General features: G+C 40.7%; 1 protein-coding gene across 1 annotated transcript; it reads right to left on the bottom strand.

Annotated features, from left to right (window-relative positions):
* Positions 1-3039: 3039 nt before the first annotated feature.
* Positions 3040-15318, bottom strand: LOC119127427 (zinc finger protein 773-like; the record flags this gene model as incomplete). Its single annotated transcript, XM_037259366.1, has 6 exons — positions 15160-15318; positions 14499-14579; positions 10925-10953; positions 9197-9719; positions 5718-6040; positions 3040-3071 (listed from the first exon to the last, which is right to left on the bottom strand). Coding segments are annotated over exons 2-6 (981 nt in total), but the record flags the coding sequence as incomplete, so codon positions are not given.
* Between the last annotated feature and the right edge of the window lie 108 nt (positions 15319-15426).

Here is a 15426-nt window from a genome sequence, read left to right as displayed (position 1 = left end):
AATCGGCGAATTTACAGTTGACTATTTTTTTACCAAGCAAAAAAGTTAGAATTTAGTATTTTAATTGAGAAAAGAATTTAAAAAGAAAAAAGATTAATTTTGATTGTCCAGTTCTGTCCCGTTGGATCAAATGTATATGCGGAGAAAAAAAAGCGAGTTGAGGAAATGGTGACCAATGAATGGTGCAGAAAATAAGCTAACTATGCAAAATGCATAAAAAATACATTTTAGCTTTTTCCTCTAACGTCAATCAATAGTCTAATAAACGTGGACCGTAGCTCCTTTTATGTTGATATCAAACAAATCTTTTGGCATTCAAAGACAGATAATGAAAAATACGAATCAGGAAAACTGATGGCACAAAGGACAATGTCATAATTGCACTTGAATCTCACCAACCTCACTCAACAGCATATAATGTACTTGATGACTAATATTGCCTCTGTCATACCATATTTAATATTTACTGGATGCAGTAAATATCTGAATCTGAGCTACCAATCACTCATTTTGTGCTTTTATATGTCCACACAAAGAAGGGTATTATTTTGGAATTTAAAAAAAAAAAAAAAAAACACACAAAACTAAATCTTTGTCCGTATAAAAACGCAACAGTGCTGGCAAAAGCAGCAGGTCATTTTAAGAGAGACAAGTTGACTTTTTTCCAAGAAAAAAAATGGTCATTTTAGGAGAAATACCTGTAGTTATGTATTTACAAGATACAAAAATGTGTTATTTAGTAACAATAAAGTTGAAATTTAACAAGGCTATTTTGAATGCGATATTATGACTAAATTAGCCTACGTTAAGCTACAAAGGTTAATTTCACGAGGGGGGGGAACAATTTAATATTGTGACGCAAGCCAATTAGTGCGCTCTGTCAATGTATTTTGGTCAAACGCGCATGCGCGTGAGGTGAATTGGTTTTGCCCGCTTTTTTTATGAATGGCGACTGTGACTACGGGGGCCCATTAGGTCCAGAAAGGTTGACAAGACGCCTTGTCCATGTCTAAAATCAAAAAATGCACAGCTAAACGAATATATGACGATGAACACAGGACGTTTTTAACAGAGTTAAAGTTGTTTTTTGTTGAACGCTATGGCAAGCCATTCTGCCTGATATGTCGGACGTCATTGGCGCATTTAAAAGCTTCAAATGGTCAGCGCCACTTCAGCTCACTTCATGCCAATATCGATAAGGACTTTGCAAAAGGGACTGAATTTCGCAAGCACAAGTTTGGAGACTTTGAAAAGTCAGGCAGAAAAATAGGTACGGTTTTTCAAAAACATTACGAAGCACTCAGAGACTGTCACACTTGCATTGTTTCAACTGGCTTGGAACATTGCACGGGCTAAAAAGCCATACAATGAAGTGGAGTTCGTTAAAATATGCCTCAGTGACGTTATTGAAATCTTGTCTCCTGAAAACGACGAACTCAAACGAATGGTCTGTCCCGCCACACATAGTAAGTGAAAAAACTTATGTTTTTGTTTGTGGAATTTGTTGAACTGAGAGTTTGTCTGTGTGAGACAATGCACACAATGTTCATTGTTGAAAATGTGGTCTTTGGACTGTGGTTTTAGTACTGTAGTCAATTTGTCATTATCATGTTGGCGCGTGACATAATAATGTCACACAATAAATTTGGCTGAGCAGAGGGGTGTGTGTGTGTGTGTGTGTGTGCGTGTGCGTGGGGGGGGGGGTGTTCATGTGTGCTCATGTGTATGATGTGGCTCTTTGCGATGACACAGTAAAAAATGTGGCTCTTAGTCTCTGACTGGTTGGCCACCCCTGCCCTAAACACTAATAAAAAATAGGCAACTTTCCCTGAATATGAAATAAAACTAATTACAGTTAAAATCCATGTCTAAAATCAAAATAAATATCAAGCATAATGACAATTACAAAGCTATTATCATTCCGAGGCCGGTTAACTATATTCTCAAATTCATTACGGCTAAAATATGAACTTCTCACTGTGGTGAAGGAAAGGAGTTTAGCATCCCAATCAGAAGGTACATAGAATAGAATTACCATTGATGCAAAAACTCATGATTCTGCTCAAATAGAAGATGAAAACTTCACGGACCATTGATCATCTCCCCAACAAATTCAGAATTCTCAATAGAGACTTTTTGGCAAGTGACTGAGCAGGCAACAGGGTTCTCACCAGTGTGTATTCTTGTATGACTTTTTAAGGTTCTCTTATCACCGAATTTCTGGCCACAAAGTGAGCATGAAAAAGGTTTCTCATCAGTGTGGGTTCTTGTATGAAATGTTAGAGGTCCTCTATGACTAAATCTTTGGCCACAAACTGAGCATGAAAAAGGTTTCTCACCAGTGTGGATTCTTGTGTGCGTAATTAAATTTCCCCTCTGAGAGAATTTTTGGCCACAAACTGAGCATGAAAAAGGTTCCTCGCCAGTGTGGGTTCTTGTGTGCACTTTTAACTGTCCGCTCTGAGAGAATTTTTGGCCACAAACTGTGCATGAAAAAGGTTTCTCACCAGTGTGGATTCTTGTATGAAGTGTTAGAGGTCCCTTCACTGAAAATCTTTGGTCACAAACTGAGCATGAAAAAGGTTTCTCGCCAGTGTGGATTCTTGTATGAACTGCTAGACTTCCTATCTGACTGAATCTTTGGCCACAAACTGAGCATGAAAAAGGTTTCTCACAAGTGTGGATTCTTGTATGACTTTTTAAAGTTCCCTTCTCAGAGAATCTTTGGCCACAAACTGAGCATGAAAAAGGTTTCTCGCCAGTGTGGGTTCTTGTATGACGTCTTAGAGTTCCCTTCTCAGAGAAGTTTTGCCCACAAACTGAGCATGAAAAAGGTTTCTCACCAGTGTGGATTCTTGTGTGTGTTTTTAAGTGTGATTTCACTGAAAATCTTTGGCCACAAACTGAGCATGAAAAAGGTTTCTCACCAGTGTGGGTTCTTGTATGAAGTGTTAGAGGTCCTCTATGACTAAATCTTTGGCCACAAACTGAGCATGAAAAAGCTTTCTCAACAGTGTGGATTCTTGTGTGCATTTTTAAGTTTCTCTTCTCAGAGAATCTTTGGCCACAAACTGAGCATGAAAAAGGTTTCTCACCAGTGTGGGTTCTTGTGTGCGTTTTTAACTGCTCCCCCTTCGAGAATTTTTGGCCACAAACGGAGCATGAAAAAGGCTTCTCACCAGTATGGATTCTTGTATGCCTTTTTAAGTTTCCCTTCACAGAGAATCTTTGGCCACAAACTGAGCATGAAAAAGGTTTCTCACCAGTGTGGGTTCTTGTATGACGTTTTAAAAATGACCTCTGAGAGAATTTCTGACCACAAACTGAGCAGGAAAGGTTTTTCTTTCTTGTGTGCATTCTCATGTGTTGTTTCAAAACACTGTTATTAGCACAATGTTTCCCACACTGAGAACATTGCCTGTGTTTCTTTTGAGCCTCATCATCATCAGCAGGAGCATGTGACGACACGTCATCACTATCTGATGGTGGAGCTGCTTGTGATCCTCCGCAGCGGTCTCCATCACCTTCTCGGGTCATTTGTTGACTTGAGCTGCAGCTTGAAGACTCCGCCCCTTTGCTCACCTCATCAAAACTCTTCCCAGGAACACCAGTCAATGGCATCTCCTCCTCCTCCTTTTTAATGTCACAAGAGTCTTCTCCCTCCTCTTTGATACAAGGTCGCTCCAGCTCTTCCTCCTCCTTTACGGTGCAAAGAAACGTCTGCTCCATTTGTTTATTCAAGTGGTGGACTTCTTTGCCCACATCTTCCTCCCCTTTAATGCGAGGGAGCTCTGGCTCCTGCTGCTTAGGACGAATAGCTTCACTGATGTCTGCAAAATAAGACAAACACACATCATTTCAATGTACTATATGAACAATGAATGTTACAGTTGAAGAGAAACTGGCAAAGCCTATCCAAGGACTTCTTCAAATTCTACTAAAAATAAACACTGGAAGAGGATTCTTAATAGAAAATAGTTATTTCTTAAGCAAGTACTAACCAGCTCTGCGTAGCACAACATAAGGCTGCAGCCCAAGATCTTCCAGTCGTCGACGAGTACGGTCCTTTTCCTCCACGTACTTTGCCGTGGTCCTTGCAAACATTTTCACACTGCAATCACAACACTTGTTCAACAATGTTTGGCTAACAAAGGTTTACACAATAGTATTGTGTGTTGTGCTTGATAGTTTTTTTTATTGTGTGTTGTGCATGATAGTTTGGAAAGAAAATAAACTTAGCAAAAGACAGTCTAGTTCACAGGTGTCAAACTCAAGCCCAGGGGGCCAGATGGTGCCCGCCACATCATTTTAAGTGGCCCGCGAAGACAAACTGCATCAAATTCGCGTCATGACTAGAATTGCAAATTGTCGTCACTTTTAATAATATATTTTTAAAATATTTGACCAGTTTCTACACGTCTGATTTGAAAACGAGTTATTTGTCAGTTTGTTTTGTAGCTTTTAATGTATATAATATGAGGTGCTCACACATTTATTTGGGTTGACAATCATAAAAGCCCACCGAAAGAAACTATGACTACAATGCGAACAAAATGAGTTTGACACCCGTCATAAAGTTAGCACTGTGGTAGCTACATGCTAATAAAAGCGGCCCGCACTTGTGCACTGCAACCAAGCAGTACTACAAATAACGAACGGTGCTAACTTTGGTCCACAGTCGTAACTTACCTCGTTCGTCGTTGCAGTTGTAGTGAAACTAATCTTACTGATTCACCACATAAGTTAATTGCGTGTTTATCCGATGCAGTCGACTGGAAGGCCACAAGCTTCTGTTTGTGTCGCTTTACTTCCTGTAACCTAATGATGACGTCATGTGAGAGGTCCCGGACGCCCTCTAGCGAACAACCGTGGAACGTTTTATGTTGTTGTTGCCCAGCAAACAAACCAATATTGCGTGCAAAAAAATAAAAACATTTTGTGCACGTTTTCCAAAATACCAATGGCGAATACATTTTAATAACATACTAGCGTGCGCGTTGTTCGACACTAGTGTTAACTAGCCAGAAAGCTTTCAACCACTTGTGCTTTTGAGGTTAATGCCATGGTCTCAAATGATATGCTATTTATGATACTTACCTTACTTGCGTCATAAAATGTTGGGAATTACTCACATCTCATGGATCTCCATTTCTTAAGATATATCACATGACGCGTGTCATCATTCGTCATCATTTAATAAATAAATATCAAGTATGACAATTACAAAACTATTATCATCCCGAGGCCGGTTAACTGTGTTCTCAAATTCAGTACGACTAAAATATGAACTTCTCACTGTAGTGAAGGAAAAAGGTTTAGCATCCCAATCAAAAGGTACATTGAATAGAATTACCATTGATGCAAAAACTCATGATTTTGCTCAAATAGAAGATGAAAACTTCACGGACCATTGCTCATCTCCCCAACAAATTCAGAATTCTCAATAGAGACTTTTTGGCAAGTGACTGAGCAGGCAACAGGGTTCTCGCCAGTGTGGATTCTTCCATGACGTTTTAAGGTTCTCTTATCACTGAATTTCTGGCCACAAACTGAGCATGAAAAAGGTTTCTCACCAGTGTGGGTTCTTGTATGAAGTGTTAGAGGTCCTCTATGACTAAATCTTTGGCCACAAACTGAGCATGAAAAAGGTTTCTCGCCAGTGTGGATTCTTGCATGACTTTTTAAGTTTCTCTTATCACTGAATTCCTGGCCACAAACTGAGCATGAAAAAGGTTTCTCACCAGTGTGGGTTCTTGTATGAACTGTTAGATGTCCTTTACGATTGAATCTTTTGCCACAAACTGAGCATGAAAAAAGTTTCTCGCCAGTGTGGATTCTTGTATGAACTGTTAGATGTCCTTTCTGACTAAATCTTTGGCCACAAACTGAGCATGAAAAAGGTTTCTCACCAGTGTGGATTCTTGTATGACTTGTTAAAGTTGCCATCTCAGAGAATCTTTGGTCACAAACTGAGCATGAAAAAGGTTTCTCACCAGTATGGATTTTTGTGTGCCTTTTTAAGTTTGTCTTCACTGAAAATCTTTGGCCACAAACTGAGCATGAAAAGTTTTTCTTTCCTGTGTGCATTCTCATGTGTTGTTTCAAAACACTGTTATTAACAAAACATCTCCCACACTGAGAGCATCGCCTGTGTTTCTGTTGAGACTCATCATCATCAGCAGGAGCATGTGACGACACGTCATCGCTATCTGATGGTGGACCTGCTTGTGATCCTCCACAGCGGTCTCCATCACCTTCTCGGATCATTTGTTGACTTGAGCTGCAGCTTGGAGCCTCCGCCCCTTTGCTCACCTCATCAAAACGCTTCACAGGAACACCAGTCAATGGCATCTCCTCCTCCTCCTTTTTAATGTCACAGGAGTCTTCTCCCTCCTCTTTGATACAAGGCCACTCCGGCTCTTCCTCCTCCTTTACGGTGCAAAGAAACGTCTGCTGCATTTGTTCATTCAAGTGGTGGACCTCTTTGCCCACATCTTCCTCCTCTTTAATGTGGGTGAGCTCTGGCTCCTGCTGCTTAGGACGAATAGCTTCACTGACGTCTGCAAAACAAGACAAACACACATCATTTCAATGTATATTGACAATGAAAGGTGAAGCGAAACTGGCAAAACCTATACAAGGACTTCGTCAATCTGCCCAACACACATGGTTCCGATAGAATTCTACTAAACAAAGACTGGAAGAGGATTCAAAAAAGAAAATAGCCATTTAATAAGCAAGTACTAACCAGCTCTGCGTAACACAACATAAGGCTGCAGCCAAAGATCTTCCGGTCGTCGACGAGTACGGTCCTTTTCCTCCACGTACCTTGCAGACATTTTCACACTGCAATCACAACACTTGTTCAACAATGTTTGGCTAACAAAGGTTTACACAATAGTATTGTGTGTTGTGCTTGATAGTTTTTTTTTTATTATTGTGTGTTGTGCTTGATAGTTTGGAAAGAAGATAAACTTAGCAAAAGACAGTCTAGTTCACAGGTGTCAAACTCAAGGCCAGGGGGCATCAAATTCGTGTGTCATGACTAGAATTGCAAATTGTCGTCACTTTTAATAATATATATTTTAAATATTTGACCAGTTTTTACTCGTCTGATTTGAAAAGGTTATTTTTCAGTTTGTTTTGTAGCTTTTACTGTATAGAATATGAGGTGCTCACACATTTATTTGGGTTGACAATCATAAAAGCCCACCGAAAGAAACTATAACTACAATGCAAACAAAATGAGTGTGACACCCGTCATAAAGTTAGCACTGTGGTAGCTACATGCTAATAAAAGCAGCCCGCACTTGTGTACTGCAACCAAGCAGTACTACAAATAACGAACGGTGCTAACTTAGGTCCACAGTCGTAACTTACCTCTTTCGTCGTTGCAGTTGTAGTGAAACTAATCTTACTGATTCACCACATAAGTTAATTGCGTGTTTATCCGATGCAGTCGACTGGAAGGCCACAAGCTTCTGTTTGTGTCGCTTTACTTCCTGTAACCTAATGATGACGTCATGTGAGAGGTCCCGGACGCCCTCTAGCGAACAACCGTGGAACGTTTTATGTTGTTGTTGCCCAGCAAACAAACCAATATTGCGTGCAAAAAAAGTAAAACAAACATTTTGTGCACGTTTTCCAAAATACCAATGGCGAATACATTTTAATAACATACTAGCGTGCGTTTGTCTTGCGCGTTGTTCGACACTAGTGTTAACTAGCCAGAAAGCTTTCAACCGCTTGTGCTTTTGAGGTTAATGTCATGGTCTCAAATGATATGCTATTTATGATACTTAGCTTACTTGTGTCATAAAATGTTGGGAATTACTCACATCTCATGGATCTCCATTTCTTAAGATATATCACATGACACGTCATCATTGGTCATCATTTAATATCATTCACAAGCGCAAGAAAAAAAAAAAGCGTCTTGCTTGCTCTGATTTTTCTTCTTAACAAGTCTTGACAAATATGGGGACAAAAACCTTAACAAGAAAAGCTGAACAAAACTAAATCCTAAACACTAATAAAAAGTAAGCAACTTTCACTTCATATGAAATATAACTAATTTCAGTTCAAATCCACAACTGAAAACTAAATAAATATCAAGTATGACAATTACAAAACTATTATCATCCCGAGGCCGGTTAACTATGTCCTCCAATTCAGTACGACTAAAATATGAACTTCTCACTGTTGTGAAGGAAAAAAGTTTAGCATCCCAATCAAAAGGTACATTGAATGGAATTACCATTGATGCAAAAACTCATGATTCTGCTCAAATAGAAGATGAAAACTTTACGGACTATTGATCATCTCCCCAACAAATTCAGAATTCTCAATAGAGACCTTTTGGCAAGTGACTGAGCAGGCAACAGGGTTCTCGCCAGTGTGGATTCTTGCATGACGTTTTAAGTTTCTCTTATCACTGAATTTCTGGCCACAAACTGAGCATGAAAAAGGTTTCTCACCAGTGTGGGTTCTTGTATGAACTGTTAGATGTCCTTTACGATTGAATCTTTTGCCACAAACTGAGCATGAAAAAGGTTTCTCGCCAGTGTGGGTTCTTGTATGAACTGTTAGATGTCCTTTACGATTGAATCTTTTGCCACAAACCGAGCATGAAAAAGGTTTCTCGCCAGTGTGGATTCTTGTATGAACTGTTAGATGTCTTTTCTGACTAAATCCTTGGCCACAAACTGAGCATGAAAAAGGTTTCTCGCCAGTGTGGGTTCTTGTGTGTGTTTTTAAGTTTTGCTTCACAGAGAATCTTTGGCCACAAACTGAGCATGAAAAAGGTTTCTCACCAGTGTGGATTCTTGTATGACTTGTTAAAGTTGCCTTCTCAGAGAATTTCTGGCCACAAACTGAGCATGAAAAAGGTTTCTCGCCAGTGTGGATTCTTGTGTGTGTTTTTAAGTTTTGCTTCACAGAGAATCTTTGGCCACAAACTGAGCATGAAAAAGGTTTCTCACCAGTGTGGATTCTTGTATGACTTGTTAAAGTTGCCTTCTCAGAGAATCTCTGGCCACAAACTGAGCATGAAAAAGGTTTCTCGCCAGTGTGGGTTTGGGTGTGTCTTTGTAAGCTTTGCCTCCTACTGAATTTTTGGCCACAAACTGAGCATGAATAAGGTTTCTCACCAGTGTGGATTCTTGTATGAACTGTTAGATGTCCTTTACGATTGAATCTTTGGCCACAAACTGAGCATGAAAAGTTTTTCTTTCCTGTGTGCATTCTCATGTGTTGTTTCAAAACACTGTTATTAACACAACATCTCCCACACTGAGAACATTGCCTGTGTTTCTTTTGAGCCTCATCATCATCAGCAGGAGCATGTGACGACACGTCATCACTATCTGATGGTGGAGCTGCTTGTGATCCTCCGCAGCGGTCTCCATCACCTTCTCGGGTCATTTGTTGACTTGAGCTGCAGCTTGAAGACTCCGCCCCTTTGCTCACCTCATCAAAACTCTTCACAGGAACACCAGTCAATGGCATCTCCTCCTCCTCCTCCTTTTTAATGTCACAGGAGTCTTCTACCTCCTCTTTGATACAAGGCCGCTCCGGCTCTTCCTCCTTCTTTACGGTGCAAAGAAACGTCTGCTGCATTTGTTCATTCAAGTGGTGGACCTCTTTGCCCACATCTTCCTCCTCTTTAAGGTGGGTGACCTCTGGTTCCTGCTGTTTAGGATGAATAGCTTCACTGATGTCTGCAAAATAAGACAAACACACATCATTTCAATGTACTATATTAACAATGAATGTTACAGTTGAAGAGAATAGAATAGATAGAATAGATCTTTATTGTCATTGTCACACATGTACAACGAAATTTAAAAAGTGCCAACCGATCAGTGCATGAAATAAAAATAAATAAATAGAATAAATAGAATAAAAAGATTAAAAAAATACAAGCTAAAAACCCACAGAAGAACATACACAGACATAATCATTTTCTTTTAGCGGCATTCAACGTGACTACCGCTGTAGGGTAAAAACTGTTGGCGAATCTGCTAGTCCTCGACCTAATTGATCTGTAGCGTCTGCCTGATGGCAACAGTTCGAAAAGGGAGTGGCCAGGGTGGGAAGTGTCCTTCAGAATGTTCTGTGTTTTTTTGAGACAGCGGGTTCTGTGTAGGTCTTCCAGTGTGGGGAGAGGGCAGCCAATGATCTTCTGTGCTGTGTTGATGACCACCTGGAGCTTTTTCCTCTGAGCAGCAGTGCAGCTGGAGTACCAAACACATATACAGTACGTTAAAGTGCTTTCTATGGAGCAGCGATAGAAGGACACCAGCAGTCTTTGTGTAATGCTGTGCCTCCTCAGCACCCTTAGGAAGTAGAGCCTCTGCTGGGCGTTTTTAAGCATCTCAGAGGTGTTCACGCCCCAGGTGAAGTCCTCCTCGATGTGGACTCCCAGGTAGCGGAAGGAGGACACCCTCTCCACACAGACCCCGTTGATGATAACTGGTGGAATGTCCGTTTTATTTTTCCTCCTAAAATCAATGACCAGTTCTTGGGTTTTAGCCGTGTTTAGGAGCAGATTGTTCTCTCCGCACCACTCCGATAGCTGCACCACTTCGTCCCTGTAGGCAGACTCATCCCCCTTTGAGATGAGCCCCACCACGGTGGTGTCATCCGCAAATTTCACGATGGTGTTGCTGCGGTGGGCGGGGGTGCATGTATGTGTGTAGAGCGTGTAAAGCAGTGGGCTCAGTACGCAGCCCTATGGGGAGCCGGTACCAAGACTGAGAGGTGTGGATGTATGACGGCCCACTCTCACCCTCTGGCTGCGACCCGTCAGGAAGGGACTTCTTTAATCTGCCTAACGCACATGATTCCGATAGAATTCTACTAAACATAAAGACTGGAAGAGGATTCAAAAAAGAAAATAGCTATTTTCTAAGCAAGTACTGACCAGCTCTGCGTAACACAACATAAGGCTGATCTTCCAGTCGTCGACGAGTACGGTCCTTTTCCTCCACGTACTTTGCCGTGGTCCTTGCAAACATTTTCACACTGCAATCACAACGCTTGTTCAACAATGTTTGGCTAACAAAAGGTTTACACAATAGTATTGTGTGTTGTGCATGATAGTTTGGAAAGAAAATAAACTTAGCAAAAGACAGACTAGTTCACAGGTGTCAAACTCAAGGCCAGGGGGCCAGATAGTGCCCGCCACATCATTTTAATTAGCCCGCGAAGACAAACTGTGCATCAAATTCGTGTGTCATGACTAGAATTGCAAATTTTCGTCACTTTTAATAATATATTTTTTAAATATTTGACCAGTTTTTACTCGTCTGATTTGAAAAGGTTATTTTTCAGTTTGTTTTGCAGCTTTTACTGTATAGAATATGAGGTGCTCACACATTTATTTGAGTTGACAATCATAATAGCCCACCGAAAGCAGCTATGACTACAATGCGAACAAAATGAGTTTGACACCCGTCATAAAGTTAGCACTGTGGTACCTAGAAGCAGCCCGCACTTGTGTACTGCAACCAAGCAGTACTACAAATAACGAACGGTGCTAACTTAGGTCCACAGTCGTAACTTACCTCTTTCGTCGTTGCAGTTGTAGTGAAACTAATCTTACTGATTCACCACATAAGTTAATTGCGTGTTTATCCGATGCAGTCGACTGGAAGGCCACAAGCTTCTGTTTGTGTCGCTTTACTTCCTGTAACCTAATGATGACGTCATGTGAGAGGTCCCGGACGCCCTCTAGCGAACAACCGTGGAACGTTTTATGTTGTTGTTGCCCAGCAAACAACATTGCGTGCAAAAAAATAAAAACATTTTGTGCACGTTTTCCAAAATACCAATGGCGAATACATTTTAATAACATACTAGCGTGCGTTTGTCTTGCGCGTTGTTCGACACTAGTGTTAACTAGCCAGAAAGCTTTCAACCGCTTGTGCTTTTGAGGTTAATGTCATGGTCTCAAATGATATGCTATTTATGATACTTAGCTTACTTGTGTCATAAAATGTTGAGAATTACTCACATCTCATGGATCTCCATTTCTTAAGATATATCACATGACACGTCATCATTGGTCATCATTTAATATCATTCACAAGCGCAAGAAAAAAAAAAGTGTCTTGCTTGCTCTGATTTTTCTTCTTAACAATTCTTGACAAATATGGGGACAAAAACCTTAACAAGAAAAGCTGAACAAAACTAAATCCTAAACACTAATAAAAAGTAAGCAACTTTCACTTCATATGAAATATAACTAATTTCAGTTCAAATCCACAACTGAAAACTAAATAAATATCAAGTATGACAATTACAAAACTATTATCATCCCGAGGCCGGTTAACTATATTCTCAAATTCAGTACGACTAAAATATGAACTTCTCACTGTGGTGAAGGAAAACAGTTTAGCATCCCAATCAAAAGGTACATTGAATAGAATTACCATTCTGCTCAAATAGAAGATGAAAACTTTACGGACTATTGATCATCTCCCCAACAAATTCAGATTTCTCAATAGAGACTTTTAGGCAAGTGACTGAGCAGGCAACAGGGTTCTCGCCAGTGTGGATTCTTGCATGACGTTTTAAGGTTCTCTTATCACTGAATTTCTGGCCACAAACTGAGCATGAAAAAGGTTTCTCACCAGTGTGGGTTCTTGTATGAAGTGTTAGAGGTCCTCTATGACTAAATCTTTGGCCACAAACTGAGCATGAAAAAGGTTTCTCGCCAGTGTGGATTCTTGTGTGCCTTTTTAAGCTTCCCTTCTCAGAGAATCTTTGGCCACAAACTGAGCATGAAAAAGGTTTCTCGCCAGTGTGGGTTCTTGTGTGCATTGTTAAGTTTGCCTTCACTGAAAATCCTTGGCCACAAACTGAGCATGAATAAGGTTTCTTGCCAGTGTGGATTATTGTGTGCCTTTTTAAGTTTGCCTTCACTGAAAATCTTAGGCCACAAAGTGAGCATAAAAAAGGTTTCTCACCAGTGTGGATTCTTGTATGACTTGTTAAAGTTGCCTTCTCAGAGAATCTTTGGCCACAAACTGAGCATGAAAAAGGTTTCTGGCCAGTGTGGATTCTTGTATGAACTGTTAGATATCCCCTCTGAGAGAATTTTTGGCCACAAACCGAGCATGAAAAAGGTTTCTCGCCAGTGTGGCTTCTTGTATGGGTTTTTAAAGGTCCCTTCTGACTGAATTTTTGGCCACAAACGGAGCATGAAAAAGGTTTCTCACCAGTGTGGATTCTTGTATGACTTTTCAAACTTGCCTTCTCAGAGAATCTTTGGCCACAAACTGAGCATGAAAAAGGTTTCTCGCCAGTGTGGATTCTTGTATGACTTTTTAAACGTCCCTTCTCAGAGAATCTTTGGCCACAAACTGAGCATGAAAAAGGTTTCTCACCAGTGTGGGTTCTTGTATGACTTTTTAAACGTCCCTTCTCAGAGAATCTTTGGCCACAAACCGAGCACGAAAAAGGTTTCTCGCCAGTGTGGATTCTTGTATGAACTGTTAGATGTCCTTTACGATTGAATCTTTGGCGACAAACTGAGCATGAAAAAGGTTTCTCGCCAGTGTGGGTTCTTGTGTGCATTTTTAAGCTTCCCTTCTCAGAGAAGTTTTGGCCACAAACTGAGCATGAAAAAGGTTTCTCGCCAGTGTGGATTCTTGTATGACTTGTTAAATTTGCCTTCCGACTGAATATTTGGCCACAAACTGAGCATGAAAAAGGTTTCTCACCAGTATGGATTTTTGTGTGCCTTTTTAAGTTTTTCTTCACTGAAAATCTTTTGCCACAAACTGAGCAGGAAAAGTTTTTCTTTCCTGTGTGCATTCTCATGTGTTGTTTCAAAACACTGTTATTAACACAACATCTCCCACACTGAGAACATTGCCTGTGTTTCTTTTGAGCCTCATCATCATCAGCAGGAGCATGTGACGACACGTCATCACTATCTGATGGTGGAGCTGCTTGTGATCCTCCGCAGCGGTCTCCATCACCTTCTCGGGTCATTTGTTGACTTGAGCTGCAGCTTGAAGACTCCGCCCCTTTGCTCACCTCATCAAAACTCTTCACAGGAACACCAGTCAATGGCATCTCCTCCTCCTCGTCCCCCTTTTTAATGTCACAGGAGTCTTCTCCCTCCTCTTTGATACAAGGCCGCTCCGGCTCTTCCTCCTTCTTTACGGTGCAAAGAAACGTCTGCTGCATTTGTTCATTCAAGTGGTGGACCTCTTTGCCCACATCTTCCTCCTCTTTAATGCGGGTCAGCTCTGGCTCCTGCTGCTTAGGACGAATAGCTTCACTGATGTCTGCAAAATAAGACAAACACACATCATTTCAATGTACTATATGAACAATGAATGTTACAGTTGAAGAGAAACTGGCAAAGCCTATCCAAGGACTTCTTCAAATTCTACTAAAAATAAACACTGGAAGAGGATTCTTAATAGAAAATAGTTATTTCTTAAGCAAGTACTAACCAGCTCTGCGTAACAACATAAGGCTGCAGCCCAAGATCTTCCAGTCGTCGACGAGTACGGTCCTTTTCCTCCACGTACTTTGCCGTGGTCCTTGCAAACATTTTCACACTGCAATCACAACACTTGTTCAACAATGTTTGGCTAACAAAGGTTTACACAATAGTATTGTGTGTTGTGCTTGATAGTTTTTTTTATTGTGTGTTGTGCATGATAGTTTGGAAAGAAAATAAACTTAGCAAAAGACAGTCTGGTTCACAGGTGTCAAACTCAAGCCCAGGGGGCCAGATGGTGCCCGCCACATCATTTTAAGTGGCCCGCGAAGACAAACTGCATCAAATTCGTGTGTCATGACTAGAATTGCAAATTGTCGTCATTTTTAATACTATATTTTTTAAATATTTGACCAGTTTTTACACGTCTGATTTGAAAACGAGTTATTTGTCAGTTTGTTTTGTAGCTTTTACTGTATAGAATATGAGGTGCTCACACATTTATTTGGGTTGACAATCATAATAGCCCACCGAAAGAAGCTATGACTACAATGCGAACAAAATGAGTTTGACACCAGTCACAAAGTTAGCACTGTGGTAGCTACATGCTAATAAAAGCGGCCCGCACTTGTGCACTGCAACCAAGCAGTACTACAAATAACGAACGGTGCTAACTTTGGTCCACAGTCGGAACTTACCTCGTTCGTCGTTGCAGTTGTAGTGAAACTAATCTTACTGATTCACCACATAAGTTAATTGCGTGTTTATCCGATGCAGTCGACTAGAAGGCCACAAGCTTCTGTTTGTGTCGCTTTACTTCCTGTAACCTAATGATGACGTCATGTGAGAGGTCCCGGACGCCCTCTAGCGAACAACCGTGGAACGTTTTATGTTGTTGTTGCCCAGCAAACAACATTGCGTGCAAAAAAATAAAAACATTTTGTGCACGTTTTCCAAAATACCAA

The sequence above is a fragment of the Syngnathus acus genome, chromosome 9 (genome assembly GCF_901709675.1).
Source record: "Syngnathus acus chromosome 9, fSynAcu1.2, whole genome shotgun sequence".
Classification (NCBI taxonomy): domain Eukaryota; kingdom Metazoa; phylum Chordata; class Actinopteri; order Syngnathiformes; family Syngnathidae; genus Syngnathus; species Syngnathus acus.
Note: the sequence above shows the minus strand (reverse complement) of the source record. Positions and strands in the feature narration are given on the sequence as shown.